The 17282-nt window shown below is 34.9% G+C and overlaps 1 protein-coding gene across 2 annotated transcripts in view; it reads right to left on the reverse strand.

Moving 5' to 3' along the window:
• The window catches only part of LOC131072880 (MLO-like protein 4), a 67661-nt gene extending 50772 nt beyond the window's left edge, over window positions 1-16889 (reverse strand). Inside the window, exons 1-6 of one of the 2 annotated variants that reach the window (XM_058009173.2) lie at window positions 16197-16880; window positions 15116-15173; window positions 14778-15016; window positions 14518-14634; window positions 14329-14383; window positions 5105-5202 (exon numbers count right to left, since the gene is read on the reverse strand). In XM_058009173.2, the coding sequence (XP_057865156.2) occupies window positions 5105-5202; window positions 14329-14383; window positions 14518-14634; window positions 14778-15016; window positions 15116-15173; window positions 16197-16310 (681 nt within the window). In that variant the 5' untranslated portion in view covers window positions 16311-16880. Of the gene's footprint in view, window positions 1-5104; window positions 5203-14328; window positions 14384-14517; window positions 14635-14777; window positions 15017-15115; window positions 15174-16196 lie in introns of both variants that reach the window. The other variant, XM_058009174.2, reaches the window with a different exon arrangement.
• Between the last annotated feature and the right edge of the window lie 393 nt (window positions 16890-17282).

The raw sequence follows: 17282 nt of genomic DNA on the forward strand, positions 1-17282 counted from the left end.
TTTAGATGTCTTAACATTTAGCAACAGCAATGTCCATATTAGAAAAATACAATTCACTGAATGTAACAAGATTCAGTATTAGCCGAGTTTTGTAGCCTCAATAATGTGATCAAAGTGAGCATCACGTCTACATAAGTTGGACTGCCATTGAAAGTTACAAACCATACATAAAAGCACTTAAAAATAATTAATTGCAACATCATTAAAATTTTAAATTGATTATATCTGTACGACATTATTTTCCACCATTGAGTATACCATAATAAAGACATAACCATGAACAAATAGTGTCATTAGCACCTATGCTATCACATAATTATGAATTCTAAGTTTGTTTAATTTTTTGGTAAATACTTAAACTTATGAGGGTGGTTGAGATCCTGAATGACAGAATCAATCATGACACCTACCCCTTCCTTCTGCTATTTGTATATGTTGTAAAAGGTAATAGGGGATCTCCACCATATCTCTCATAAGATCTTACTATGTAAGTTAATCCTCCCTTGGAGACATTGTATGCCATGTATGTATACGTATCAATTTAGACATTCTAAATTCCAATTGTGTGTGTTCTTGTATATTATTTGGACGTATTCTTATTCTTATGCCTTAAGGGATGGATTTCTTGTTTCCCACCATCCTCAACTCCCCAAAAATGGTATGGATTATGAGGCATTCCTAATCCTCAATCCCTGAAACTCCAAAACTCCAATGTTTTGAATAGTTCACTCCCACCTACCTCCCTACACAACCCAGGATGCCATTAATGACCAAATTTGGCCCTACAACTACCCAATCAGATTATCCCACCCATTAATCATTCTTTATTCCAAAGGCATGAATCCACACGCACCTCCAACGATAAAAGATGAAGGTGTCCATGCTACAGTTAATGCCGCAATTGAAGTTTTCCTACCATTTCAACAGATTTCCTGGGCTCTTCTCCAGCCTACACACTCAAATTGAAAAACACCATTAATGTTCAACATAAAAGCAATCGTGAAGAATTTAATTTCCTCATGCCTATAGGTACCTCTACACATCTCAACTGGGCAATTTCTACACAACCACATTAATGTTGATGACATCAAAAGCATAGGTGACCTATGTGATGACAAGCAAACATGGATATTTTCCCCGGGCTGTTCAAATGCACTAAATGAGATATATTGCCAAATTTTCATTGTTCAAAGGGTAAGCGAACTTTAATTCTACACAAAAACTTGTGTCAAAAATTGTTTAGAACAATTGTGTTCAAGCAACCAGATCTAAGCATGAAAAGCCTTGGGTTTGATAGAGATCAGAGGACAAAAACCATTTGGTTTAAAGGGTCAACGGACCCCTTTAGCCCTATACGACAATCTCACTCTGAGGTTGTGAATGAGATTTCATGGTTGCAGGTTTCATACTACTTCAAGTTTGATGATTTGTAGGGGTTGTTGTGAATTTAAATATAACAGTTTCAATTTGTGTTGTTGTTGCAACTGTTGTTCCTTATATTGTTGCAAAATACTTTGATGTATTTCAGATCCCATGATAAGTTATAAAATGTTCTAGAATCTATTGTTCATTTATCAGTTTCATGTCTTAATTTAGGTTATCAACATTGATGTAAAAACAAAAAAGAAATTTGAAATTTTACAAGATCTAGTTAAAATATTTCAAATTCTGAAAAATATATACCAAGAATTATTCACGGGTTCATAACAAAGCATCCTCAAGGTATATAGATTAAAACAATACTCTAATAAAAAGTTGTGCCTAGGTACACAACAAGGTTTCAAGTAGGGCCAACCTAACCAGAGGGAAGTACTACCAAAACATTTAGTCATCAAGGTGACCCTAAGCCCTCCAAAAGATACAAAAATTTTATCTAAATTTATAGGAGATCAAATTCATAACCCCATTCAATAGGGTCTTCTCTTTGAACAAACCCTTTACACCTATCTTCCTCCTTTGCATCCAATCTGATTTGCATTGCTCTTTGTGATTACGTAACTTAATGAGTGATAATCCATCCTCCCAGCCATATTGGCAACTCTAGCTCTACACTTTCAGGTAATGCTTCTAGGAGGTGTGTTGACAATATGTCACAGAAGAACTACTATGGTAACTCCAAATTGCAATCCTACAGAAGACAGGCACACTATGGAGACTCTTCAAAATTCACACTGCATAAGAACTATACCTGCACTGAGACCATCTGATGCAATGCCAAGGTCAGAAAACCCATTTGAGGTTTGCCTAACCTAAGAACAAGAAAACAGCACATAACATAGAGAAGCCAAACACATAGCAGTTTGGATAGGAAATATTCAATTATCATTCAGAATAATAAACTTTCTAAATCAAGGCAAACCAACTGAATTCTCCCTTATCTGAACTATCCTACCAATGTATTAACCTTACACATATATAGAGGGTTTTGAAAATTTGTTAAATGGTCCCAATAAAAGGCAACAACCTTTCATTAAACAAATTTCAAAGTTCTAATCCTTAATCTCAAATCTAACTAGGCCTCCTCATTTGTCAGTGTCATACTACATTTTCTAAATGGACTTGTGTTGGATGGCACCCTCTAGTCAGCCCCCATCCTTCCACACACAAAGGGAAATAGATAGAAAGCTCCAGAATAAACATCTCCAATGATCAAAATCCTACACCAATCTAGATGCAAAGCATGTGCAAAGGAACTCACTGTATTGCCAAACAATCTCCAAATGAGGAATTCGCACTTAGGAGTTACCACACAGTTCAGACTGCTCTTCAGCTATATGCACTCTTGTGCAGCAACAAAGACTCAGCCAAATGAGTTCACATTACTGAGAGTCTTATTCAAGCTCTCTGCAATCTACTGTTAGAACTGCAAAGTCAAAATCAAATTTGATTTTCAAAACCTGCAAACACAAAAGCAAAACAAAGAAAACAGGAAAACTTGTATTTGGGTGATGCAAAATTGCTCAATCCCTGAATTCTCTTTATCAGCATGGAAGACCAAAAGAATGGAATTTGGTTGATTGGCCTTCAAGGAGTTCATCTCCAACTTTCAGAACTTGTCACAAGTCTTGACTAACTATTAGGAAGTTGAGAAGTCTCAACCACTACCCAATATTACTCCTACTTTGATCAAAGACTCGGGATTCAACAAGGAAACAGTCAATTAGATAAGGTATTGATAAGAGGCAGTATCATAGAAGAGAAGATAAATGATGAGACAATTATTAAGACTACTGACCAGCTGTCTTATATCAATAAGACAGTGGGATCTTTTTCAGCTAATAAAATTGAGAAAGGAGATGAATAATTTTTTTGAATATTTAGAAAATAACAAGTTCACATTGCACAAATGCTTTGTAACCAAGTAGAAACGAACAATACTAAGTTTATTCCAGAAAAGCTAAGTTGCCGGTACGGGTACGGGCACGGGTACGGGTACGTGGGTACGGTACGCCGGTACGGCAATTTTTGGGGGGGTTTGGGTACGTCTGGGTACGTCCGTACAAAAAGATATAAAAATCATAAATATATACACATATGGGTGAATTTGGATTGGTTTTGAAAATCCGTTGAGGAATAGAGCTAGCAGTGGTTGCCATTATGCTATCTACATCAAATTAAAAAATAATTATTAACATTTAATATTAAACAATAAATTATAGATGTTAAATATTTATATTTAATTTAAAGTGAAAGTGAAATTATTATAATTATGAAAGTAACCTATAACAATATTTAAATATTTACAAACTTTAATAATGAAATTAACCTATAATTAAAATTTAATTATGAAAGTAACTTATAATTAAATATTTAACTTTTATTTAATGTGAAAATAAAACATTAGTTACACAATAAAAAAATATTCATATTTAAAATAATAGTACTATAGATTAAAATTAAATATTATATTTAATTTTGATTTGTATTATTAATAATTATTATTTTAACTATTTTGTAATTAATATTTTATTTTCACATAAATAAAAAATAAATATTTAACATTTATTATTTGTATAAAATTATAAATTAATATATAGATCATAAATTAATAAATTTATATCAAGGCTCCATTTATTTTGTTTAAAATACAAAATAAAAATAAAAATACAAAATATAAATAAAAAATACAAAGAATACATAAACAAAACTATAGAAAATAAATATAAACAAAATAAATCGACGAAATAAAAATACAAACAAGACATCACCAATACTATAGAAACAAATTAAAAAAAAATTATTTCAATTGGCCGTGTGCGTGTGCCGTCGCGCCCTCGCTAGTCTACCTCTATGTCGTCTACCTCTGTGCTGGTCTACCTCTGTTCCGTCTACCTCTGTGCTGGTCTACCTCTGTGTCGTCACTGGCTTTCTCTGCTGAAGACAAGTGCGTCGTGCCATTTTCTCCGCCGAAGACAAGCGAAATGCATTAAGTCAATGAATAACCCCTCGTGCGTGACACAGATTCATCAAAAAAACTCCATGGAATCGCCATGTCGACCTCAGATTCGTCGGGATTCGTGGGTCAAAATGGGGATACGTTTCAGGAGCAAAAAAGAGGAACCCTGTCTGATTCCACAGGGATTCCAAGTCGAATCCGAATCCGAAACGTACCGTACCCGGATTTGGGGGAAAACTTGGAGGTACCAGTAACTTAGCAGAAAAGTAACCTTTTAATAGACAGTTGGCAAATGCAAATAAGCTATTCAAGGTCAAGGATACACGAGTGGTTAACTTGAAGAAGAAGCTCTAGGCAGCAAATGATATGTAAACTTGATTGGGCATACATGAATAGAAAAAAAATACAAAAAATACTAGGTCTATTTTCGAGATAATAGGTCTATTTTCGAGAAATTCTATTCATTTGGAACTTAAGAAATACTAACATTCTATGCTTAACACTGACAAAGCTTCCTATGTGTCATGTACATTGATTCAAAATGTTCCATCCGCATTTTTTTAATATTAATGCCCTCATTTTAGTGAACAAAATTAAAACAAAAATAAAAAGATGAAAGAGGGAATAGAGGTCATCTGCCTGAGTTTCATAAACTAAACTTATGAGCAAATGAATTGAGCAAGATAATTTTTAAGAGTCCAAACCTACCACCCAAACAAGAATTCTGTTCTTACTCCAAGGATGTGCTGTATGATGGAACACAAAAGTAGTCTGGCGCCTCATCACCACTTTGGTCCTTGTGCCTTCTGCATAAAAAAGTTAAATAATGATATAAACATATATATATGGAGAATTTTACACAATAATAATGCACTATTTACTATTAATTTGCATATTTCCATCGAGATTTTGTTCGAAAATTTGGAAGGTAAATACATTTCTATATTAATTATTTAAAAACACACTCAAATCACAAATCATTGAATACAATCTCCTTTTTATAGTCCCTCATTCTTAGCAAGGACTTCTTTTAGGGGAGTGTTACTTGATTTAGGACAACTTCAATAGTCTATGATATATGATTTGGTTTTTCGAGGAAGAGATACAAAGCTACTTTTCAGGAAAATACTAGACCACTCAGCTTAAGGAAGATGTGACTTCTTAGAAATATTTTCCTTTGGTCGTTCAAGATAAGCTTGAATGTTTAAAAAGGATGTGAGTTATTTGCCCACTATGCTGTAGATGTCAACCTTGGTTCCTTCTTTCATTTCCTATGGAAAGAAAGATTTTTCCTTGTAATCCTCGTGCTTTGCTGATGTAAATATTTTGTTCTCTAGCAATGATAGAGTAATATAAGATGCATTTCTTCAACAAAAAATGCATAGAATAGCTTGCCATAAGAATATACAATTGCCTTACATGTAACAGTACAAAAATATTTTGTTCAATAAAAGACTAGCATGCCCTTGAAGTGTCACAAGTCAATGGAACAAAAAGAATTTGTGATATTTCCAAACACTGGGATTTCATCAATTACCTGAAAAATTATCTTGGGCAGCATGTTTACTAGGACTGAGAGGGAAAAATAATCTTGCCCTCAAAAAATGTGTTGAGCTTGACTATTCAAAACATTTGCAAGAGTAAATCGGCATTCAAGTTAATGCTCACTATTTTATGTAGAGGATATATCAATTTTCCCAATACTTGTTAAAGATGTCAATCTTGAGACCATAAATGGGTTGTGTTGATGTGTTTTTTACATAGAAACGGGACTCGGACTCGGCGCGGACTCGACAAGGGTGACTCGACTCGAGACTCGGAACTCGGATCGGCCAAGACTCGGTAAGACTCGGCAAAGTGAAAAACCCAAGAAATTTAGCGATTTTTAAGGATTTAAAACTTGTTTCGTGCACCCTTTATTAAACAAACCTTAAATACACAATAATATCATCAAATAGAAGTTAATTTGATCACATACACAAGTATACATTGATCACATTAGTATAAACGCAAATTGTAGCTGAAGGAAATAGCAACCAATAACCATAGATATATAAATAGTGTCAAATGTAAAAATATTACAAAACTCATGGAATATGAAATCCATGACATCAAAATTCAAATGTTCTAGTTCCACACATATATCAAAAGTAAAACAACTACAAGTCTATGGCTCAGAGGAGCCTAGGTCCTTCCTACAAAGACGTCTAATCCATGACTCGCCATGACTCGGCCAAAACTCACCGAGTCCAGGTCCAAGCCACCCAAGACTCGCCAAGGGTCTCACTCGGCCCGTGACTCGCCGAGTTTTGGCGAGTCATGGCGAGTCACGGAACTCTCGTTTTTTATGACACCTTGAGCACAAAATAAAATACTAATTATTCTATCCTCTCTTGAACAAGGAAACCTCATATGCTAAACAATGTGATCAAATAAGGCAACCCCAAGGTTTACAATGCGAACATTGCAAATTTATGATGGATAGACTCAATGTATGATGTGATATTGCTAGTAACACAAAGGGACTTACATAATCATTTGAGAACTTTATCAATTCTTTTCCTTTGCATAACGTATGATTTTGCAATAAGGCTCTCCAACTAATTCTATGAAAGATCTTTTAACATAAAATGCAAAAAGATGAGGGCTTAGGAATTTAATCTACTTCTAACAATGCAAGAAATGATTGCTGAATTAGTGAAACCATACCAAGCTTTGTTTCACCACGAGGAAACAACTACACAAAGATGGTGCAATCTCCTAAGGATACGCAAATTATTTTCAAATCACTTATGCACATCAACACCATGAACAATGAGCATAGAGCAATTGAAGTTAAGCTTTTGTTATGAGTTCAAACTTCAAACTAACCATGCATTGCAATTTGCAATCAATAAATTCCAAATGGTATGAACATATAGGCTTCACCATTAATCAACAATAAGATCTTCCATTCAAATAATCAACTCCATGTAAACAAATCTAAAACTTGAGAAGTAGAAACCATGCAACATGTTGAAACTCATACAAAGATCCACCACATCTTCAATGAAAATAATGTATTTATTTCGACATAGTCTTGGCAACAATCTCTGATCTCCTCCTACTACTACTACTTCTACTGTTGGCTCCTAATAATCAGCCACTAACTTTTACAAATGAGAAGAACAAGCCTTTTATAGATCTCTCAATTACAAATGAATGGCCCGGATTGATTGTAGATCAACAGCCAAGATAATTCTAAGAAACCCTAATTGAGGTAGTTACAACAACCACCACCTTACATTTAATGTCCTCCAATGGAAAAATTACAAATCTTGAATGTACGTCCTTTGAGGGAAAAGGACCAATGAGAAAAGAGGATTTGTTACATTAAATTTAGTGCCTTCCACATATATAGTTGTTGATGAGTCAGGTTTGATGAACCTGAATGCCTTGACTTGGAATAACTTGACCGATTGATGATGAATGGGCACCACATCAGCTTGCACTCCTTGTAGATCATCACAAAGAAGTCATTGCATCCTTATCAATATCCCTTGATACTAAATATCATCCAATCTTTTGACTCATTGTGATGGGTCATATTCCCATATTGCATCATCTTGATCAAGTTTCTAACTTTGATTAACTCTTTTGAAACTATCACAATGTCCTCCTCGGTCACAATTCATCTTCTTGAACATCTTGATTTTCTTCTTTCGCTATCCTCTTTCTTGGAATCCTTTGAAAAGTTATTGACTTCATGTTGCCATGTCCTTGACTTTGTCTTCATCTTGATGTTGTTGAGCAATTCATCGTAGAGCAATCCTATTCATGTTGTAATGTCATGTACTTGTGCATCTTGATGTCGTCTTGAATGTTAATCTTGTTGAGTCCTTCACCTTGATCATTGTAGAATCCTCTTCATAAAGTAATGTTCTACTCCATCCTAGTAGAGTAATCCTTGAACAGCTCCCTCTTTATCACCATCTTGAAATCCTTTTTGAATTGTGAATGCTTTCCTTTTTCACATTATTGTCCTCTCTATATCCACCTTGAACTTGAACTAGTCCTCTTACATGTTGTGAAGTCTTTCTTTCCATGTTCCATTAATCTTGGATTCCACCTTGATTTCTCCTTGCATTGTGAGTTCCTTCCTTTTCATTCACCTTCCTTGCAATCCCATAAAAAGAGAAAACTTTGAGCCAAGATTATGAATAAAGTGAGATGCAAATTATTGTGATGTTAATTCAACATTGCACTTGAAACTTATCAATTATTACATCAATCATGAAACCAATCTCAAAAATGATGTTAACAATTCTTTTACAATCTGATTTTTATTTCTGGAAATTACTTAGAGAATTCCAGAAATTGCTCTTATTCAGGTCTGAAAATGTCTGATTCTGTAAGTAAAATACATCAAGACTGGGTATATTGCTTTGCATTCCCTTCAAACACTTGTCTCCTTGCAATTTTTGTCATCAACCCCTTTCCTTTTCAACTTCAACACCTGCTTTTGGGTTTGATTTCTTGCTCTAAATTCGCACCATCTGCAGTAAAGATTCACTTCTACTCTGCCTGCAATTCACTTGGATCCGCTCTTCCTGAATCCGCTTTAGAATGGAATAGATTTAATGTGGAAATGGTTTCTTTTGGCCTTTCATTTATATGTGTTTAAGGGACAAATTGACCTTCTCTCAAAGGGTTCAGCTAGCCTTTCATTTCATTGCTTTTTTCCTTTCAAACTTATATATCATTCTTGATTCTCTTGCAAGGCCAGCTGGAAATTTGCCTTGAACGCCACGTATGTTGGAGGATTTCATCCAAGTCAGCCATCCTTATGTGTTTGAGCACTTGCATTTGATTGATATGCACATGTTTTTTGAAGGTTTTCTATATGCACACGTTTTTTGAAGGTTTTCTCCAACTAGGTCGGCCTTACTCAACATTTTTCTTGTTCTTTACCAAGTTGGCCCTCTTTTCATGGATTTTGATTTTCTTGCTTTGAAAAGATATAAATGCCAGTTTGAGCGCTCCAACTCATAACATACTTCACATTGCTCATGAGTTAATTCTGCCTTAAATCTGATTTTCTGCACTGATTTGCAAGGAATGATGTCTTAAATTGTGGAAATGAGGCTCTTTAAATCCCTCTCATATAGCACTCCAAACTTTGAATTGAAAACTCTTGATGGAGCCGACCTAAACAAGGTTTTCTTGCATTTCAAATTGAATTTCTCCATTTTGAGCTGACCTATCCCTTTAAAACCTCCTTGGCAGGATTTGCATGTAGTCATGGACAACTAGGCGCTAGGGAGGAGTTTCGGATTATATGACTCATGGGACCTATAGTTATGGATTATAGGATTCATGTGACCTATAGTTCCGGATTAAAAGGCGCAATTGAGATATAGACAAGGATTCTTAAGCTAACTTCTAACTTGCCCAAATTAATTCCAAACTAAGGGCATACTTGACAAGATATGAAGGACTAGTGAGCGCTAGAGCAAGGTTGTTCCGAACTAAAGGGCGGATGTGACCTATAGTTCCTGACTATGGCGAATGTGACTTATAGTTCCGGACTAGAGGATGTAATCAACAAGGAATCAAGGAGTTCCCAAGTGCTAGTGAAGGGTAGACAACGATTATTGAGCGCATTTCCAAGTTGCTCAAGGATAAATAAATGCAAAAATGAATTTGGCGAGGAAATCAACGAATTGCCTAAGAAAAAAATAATTTTGAATGTGAATCTATGTCTGATCCTTGGATTTTACATCTGAATTTAGGAATTCCACATTTGCATAAGGCATTGATCATTTTAATTTTGAATTCCACACTTCACCTTAGGATTCTAAACGAATTTTGTGAATTTCCACATCCAACCATGGAATTTGATCTTTGAATGGGAATTCTCCATTCAACTTAGAATTTTGACATTTCAACTTGGAATTCCATATTCCAAACAAGGATTTTCCCTGAATTTTTCATTTTGTCCAAGGATTTTCACAAAATTCTTTTGATTTTCCTCTCCTCTCAAGTTCGGAAAATCCAACCTTGACAAGTAATTTTCCTTGTATTGATATCATATCTTTGGAATTTTTATTATTTTCACAATTAGCATTTCGAATTTTCAATTTTCCTAACATCTTGTCCTTAACAACATTTTTGCAACATTTTATTTTGCAATTTTTTGACACTTTTGACAACACTTTACAACATTCAGCATTTTTTGATCCCCCATTCTCAGTCCTGATGTTTGTTCATGGATTCCAAACTCGAAACTTGAATTCCTGACTCGACCTACCCATTTCCAAGGACAAACCTTGCACTCTTACTCATTTCAAGGATTGACCAATATTCGTATACAAAACATGTGCTTTCCTTATTGTGTATTGAGCGCTGTGTATACTGATGGGAGAGAATTGTTTCCTTCTATTGCTGACTGTTTAGACCAATTAGTACTCCTTTCAATCATACAATCTGCTACCTGATCTATACTATGTCTCAGAAAATTGTGAAGTCTTTAAAAAGACTATTTTTTTATCAAAGAATTTATTGTCATGGCAGGGGCATGATAACACGTGTGATATGAGACCAAAACTTGGCCAGAATTTTAGAAATCTAATTCAAAAGATATCTATATAGCATTGGATAGCCCTCACAATTGTGGAATACTATATATAGGATGAACTCAACATCATATAGGTCACTTGTTTGTACAATGCAAGGCAAGCATTATGAGAATCACTCTTCACTAAGGCCACATGTCATTCTGGTGTTGAAAGAGTCTTACAGCTTTGAACAAGTATTTATTTTAACCGCACCTTAGATCATATGTTGTAAAATTAAAACAAACCTCTATTCTCTATGTATTTTCCAAATTGGCTAACACAAAGCGCAGAATATATACTCATAAGCATAGAGATAATTGTGTCTACATAATAGCTGATAGAGTCTCATTCATGGTAATTATTGCGCATTGTTAAAATACTATCTCAACTTAGAATCACTCAATTATATTTTCAAAATCTATGGATTCACTTTATATTACTATCTACCAATATATCTGATCAAGATACACAAGATTCTTGAGCCATTTCTAGAAAGTGCTTTGGTCAATGATGAACACAAAGCTAACAAAGGCTCCCACACCATCCTCATGTTAACAAACAGGAGTTGTAAATAGGATGATCATGTATCTTCTCAGAATATTAAATTTCAAAAATAAGTGCACTTGAGATGAAGGTCTTCCTTCCACTAAACACGGATACAAAAAAGCTCTGCACAACTCTACATGGCATAGCCCTTTTCAGGTTTTCTTGGGTTTCCAACCATTGGCACTCACTGATGTAGCTTATCCTATAGCACTATCTACAACTACTTTAACTCAAAAGAAAGTTGACAAAAATTAAGTTAATCGAGCCCATCCAAAAGCAAGTGCAAACCATTCTGTAAAGGTTTAATGTCAAATACAAGCAACACCATGATCAACTTTAATCACCACATACATTCAAGGTTGGTGACTGAGTATAGCATCATTTGTGAAAGGAGAGGTTCACAGGAACTTTTTGAAAGATCCATCCTCTTCAGTCCAACCTTTATCCTCTTCAGTATGACCTGTACACTATTAATGAGAAATTTGGAGATAATTCCTTTGAACTTAATCTTTTACCTTATCTTGGCATGCACTAAATTTTCGATGAAGAACCCAAGCCATCACTTTGCACCTCTGTTGGATATATGAAATGGTGTTGAATAACTTCAACCAATAGATATCAATTCTGATAGCGATATCTCAGTTGAAAATCATAATATTGTTGCCATGGTAAAATGCACATGAAATCAAAAGATCCCTCTTTGGTAAAATGCACATGAAATCAAGAGATGCCTCTTACTAGATTGTCAAAGAAGGTCAAGTTCCTCCCCAAGAGAAATGATTTGCAAAAGCACAATTTTCCAACAAATTTCCACAACTTCTTCAAAAAATTACCGCAATGGAAACCACTGCTTCTCAAGGAAGGGCAATTGAAAGGATCTGGTACTTTTATCAGTTGGTGGTTCAATCATGGTGTGTTGCTTATTCAAGGTTTCTTGTACAAGAAAGGTCATGAAGTGATACAAAATCATTAGATGAAAGTTTATGGAGATTGTCATAGTTCTATTAGGATGGTTCCACGGAATTATAGAAGTTAATTGGAGATAATCGTAAAGATAGAACTGTGCTTTAGATTTCAACAATATAATAGTAAGAACACAAGGTTCAGATCCCAAATGACATTTTACACAACGTTAAATACTTCTTTATTCAATGGTGGGTAGTAGAGTGGGTAAGGTTGCAGAAACTATTTACATGAGGTAAGAGGTATGGGAAAACAAAGGAGCAGAATACGTTGAGACTGCAAATCAGCAGAGAAGGATGAAAGGCGGAACAGTGAAAATAATGCAGTATCTGACTATGCTGTTCTCAGATGTTACAAAAGAAGATTCATTAAAATTAATATTCAAATAAATCATTATGGCAGCATTAGTGTACTACCCACCAAATGAATGGATGGACAACAGAATCATGAATTTATGAGAACACGTATTGAGTGGATGTCTTCATGTCCACTAATTAGATGAGCAAGATGTTGATGGGAATATGGTATAATCAGGACTAAGCATCATCCTTTCACTAGAATTTGAACGACAATGAAGTTAATATCAGAAGATGCAGATGGATTCAAGGAGAATTGGTTCATGATTGGTTGTGACATAATCTCTTCAGTAATTAAGCAAGTTCTTGGATTCAAGAATGATATTGAACCTTTTAACTTGACGGTATGAATTAATGTACTAAACAAGAACTTGAAATAGATGTGATGATATTTTAAGAAATATGTGTAAATGCATTAATTTGAGTTGGACAACGGATATTTGATTCTGGCAATATTTTTAATTATCCAAATGTATAGATGAACCCAGGCAAAACGGTGATTTTATATGTAATGTGTTATGTTCTGTGTTGCTAATATTAGTCATGTTCTGTGTTTTGGACAGAATGTTGCAAGACATTTGGATCATGCTTTCACTTTCATTTGTGAAACAGATTTCTGAACCCTCTACTTGCATGCTAAAAAGACATAAATGCTACATTCAAGAGACCAACATTACCATTACTAGCAAAGTTTCATGCTGATAATATTTCCTCAGCAGGCTTCCTCAATGATCCTTCGAATATTCAGGAATCTAAACTGTCACATGAAAATATTCACAAAAATCCTATCCGAGGTTTAGAAACACCAAGGAATCAGACAGACCTAATTGTCCTCTTTAATGGATACTTTTCAGCAAAGGACAAGTAGTTTATTATTATGCTAAGACAGCATAGTATTTTAATAGCATTAACCTGTTCAGAGAAGTGAAGAGAAGATTTAGCCTTTTAGGTCAGCAACCAGCAACAAAATCTGCAGACAAGCAGAACTAATTTATGGTTCACTAACTTGAGCATCTTACTACATTAACTTAAGTTTTAAGAGGTGATACACAATTGCCTTTTCCAACTCTGCAGGTGGTCAGAGCATAGGGGATCCTCTTGTATATCAGAACAATCAGGGGAAAGTTGTGGATACATGACTGAAGAGTTTAAGAGATTAATATTTTTTATGTCTCTTCAAGAAAAATTGCAAGAAACTAAGTTTATTATCTTTACCAAAGAAAAATCCCTTAAGATTATTAATATTTTTGAATTTTTTCCCTTGCAAGATGGAAAGAACTTGATCCCTGATGCCTGAATAAATTTGGCACACAGTTCTATTGTGTTTGACAAATTTTTGTGCAAGTTCTCGAACTTCAAGTATTGCTTCTTTCTTCTATGGAATGGGAGTGCGTCTAAGATAGAAGAAAGAGGCATCATGTTACTGTCCTTCAACTCTCAATATTATCGAGTAAGATAAACATTGACTTACCAGGTACAATGAGTCTTGAATGAGCTTCGATTTCCCAGGGTCTCCAGCTATAGATCTGAAACCAAAGAAAATTAGAGGTTGAAGCTAAAGCCTCTACCAAACAGGGCAGCCGCTCATGGTACAGAGGAGAACAGCAAAAAAGCCAGATGATTCCAAACTCGATTTTCAGAGAAGAGCATGTAAATTTACCTTGATCATTGCAAAAAGCATAGTTAAGCAGCAATAAAAAACATGTGTGACTCCAAGGATGAAGAGAAAACGATGCAGCTGCTCAAGACTTTCATATGAAACAAAAGGTTCGTGTCCCTAAAAACACCCAAATATCAATTTCAAAATATAACTTTGTCTTCAATACATAGGTAATGCCCATGCCCAAACCAAAGAAACCAAATAGTTTTCTTTTTTTCTAATATAATGTATCTAAATAAGTCGCTTCCATTTAATCATACCTTACTGCAGTAATTGATACCAGCAAGCCGTCTTCCATGAGAAAAATGTGTCTGGTAATGTTTAGGATACAAGTGGCTTAGAGATGTATCATTTTCTGAAGGATTTGCTTTCCTGTCAAAGTCCTCCCTCGAACAGGGATAAAATTTGCTACTAAATAGGGATGACTTTACACAGAAGCCAGATATCAATCTAGCCGATTGAGACAAAAGAAGTGACATAAGTCCCAGTAACATCAGCTCTGTTCCAACACACACACAGAAACCTTCACATATTTACAAAACATATACTCACATTAGTGAATTATTTATGGAAATTGCAGAGTAGAAAGAGTACCCACCCTCCTTGATTTTAGTTAAAGCTGCCAGGAGAGGCTTCCGCTTTGTTCTAGCCAGCCACTGCACAAAAACAGATACACAATGTGGGGATTCAAGAAGCATCTAGTGTATATAATCTTAATACAGGGAGTGTCTGCTAAACAACAAAATGAGAATGAAAAATTCCTATACAAGAATATGATCACCTTTAACCAGAGCAGCCTAAGCCACTAACGTCAACCGGGGAAAAGAAAATCATAATCTAAAATAAAGAGCCAAGGAAATACACATTAAAATTGATATCCGGGCCTGTCCTAAGAGTCCTCGAAATCATAGAATATTTAAGGAGTAACTAAAACGAAATCCAGGGTCTGATTCAAATTTTTAAAACTTTGCTGATATGCAATTATCTCAGAGATAGTTGGGAAACTATTTGCTCCTAAACTTATAAAGTCTCTCTTATGAATATATAACTAATTGTAAGCTAATTCATAGGTCAAGTGTTACAGCCTTGTTTAAAGTTAAACATATAATTAATAGCTAATCCATGTTAACAGGGAACTATACCACAAGCCTCCAGACATGAGAGAAATTTGAACAGAGTTCTATCCAGACAGAAGTTTTTAAAATCTATAAGCTGCGACCTGCCAGGCACACTTGAGTTGAAGTATATAAAAGGATGAATGACCTTCCTTAAAATACAGTTACCAGAGATTAACGAATGATCTATAAAATTATTCATTTCATTAGATTTAGAAATAATTCTTAACCCGTCTGAAATAGCATCTGCTAATGCCAAATGAATTATTCAAGTTACCCATAGATCAGAAAACTGCTATAAGAAATGAGTTGTCCGAGGAATGATGCAATGAGAGCCAAAATCACCATTCAAATCTACAAGAGATCCTAAAATGTAACTGGAGAAAATTTTGACTGCTTGACAAAACAAGTCATCGATTCATCCGATTCTCTCTACAAGTCCAAGCTCTGAATATTATGGGCTATGCAACAAGAATGTTGATGAAGAAAAATACCAATGTAGATGTAGACAATAAACAAAATCAATCCCCCCTGTCACCCAAATTTGAAATCAGATTGGAGTACCTCCCCAAAACGGTGAATGGAGCGCTCCACAATGAAACAGATCCCCACCAGAACAGTAGTAACAGTGGCCACAGACCATGTTGGAGTCTCTGCCAATGATCTGCCTACATTCATTTTCCCCCTTCACAGATCACCTATAACCAGGTTCTACGCACAACACCAAAACTATAAAGAAGAGGAGGGAACAACACCTTGATGAAGAGGGTACACTGTCATTCATATCATAACTGTCTGTAACCATTAATGTCTACCTGCCTTGTCTGAAGTCACTGTACCAACTAATTGACTGCTCTAAATTCCCACTTCTCTTCTCTTCTCTCTGCAAATGCACTTCCATGTTTATGCCAATGATACAAAGTAAAGCATAGTTTTTCCAGTCTTGAAATTCGAAGCTTCTTTAAAATACAGAAAGAAAAAGAGCCAAGGATACTTCTGCCGCTCAGTTTTTTATTCAAATATACTTGGTAATAATTTTTTAATGTGCAGGCGGTGTCTAAAATGTTCAAAGATGGAGATCAAAGCTCTTTTTGTTTTCAATGGCAGGCCGTATTTACTACGTGTCATAGCTAAATTTTCCAGTAGGTGAATTCCGTAATTTGTGAAGTTAAATGGAATCAGCCAAACAGTTTTTCCTTATTTTCTTGTGAGATTTTTTCGTTTCTTCATATAAACAACGGAGGTTCAGGTGGAAATTGACCAGCCTTGCTTTTGGGCTAATTTTTCATTTCATTTTGAATTAGATTTTTGTCGACATGTGCACCGATTATGCTTAAAATTGAGAAAAGCGGAATTTATCGTTATAAAAATTGATTTTGTCCCATCAACGTGAAAATTGGAGACCATGTCCGAAATTTAATGGCAGATATACTAAATTTTATAGAACCTGTTTATTTATTTTAGAATGTTTTTGGTAGATATCATGTGGAATCAACCCCTTTGTATGACAGCTTCGTCACTTTATGTGTTTACTAGTTGTATTAGTCTTTGTCACCGTCACGAGATGGATGGAAACAAGTGGCCCACCATAAAGGACTTTTTTTTTATGAAAAATAATAATGGGTGGTTTTTTTTAATGTATTAAGTTGA

Source organism: Cryptomeria japonica, chromosome 11, assembly GCF_030272615.1.
Source record: "Cryptomeria japonica chromosome 11, Sugi_1.0, whole genome shotgun sequence".
Classification (NCBI taxonomy): Eukaryota; Viridiplantae; Streptophyta; class Pinopsida; order Cupressales; family Cupressaceae; genus Cryptomeria; species Cryptomeria japonica.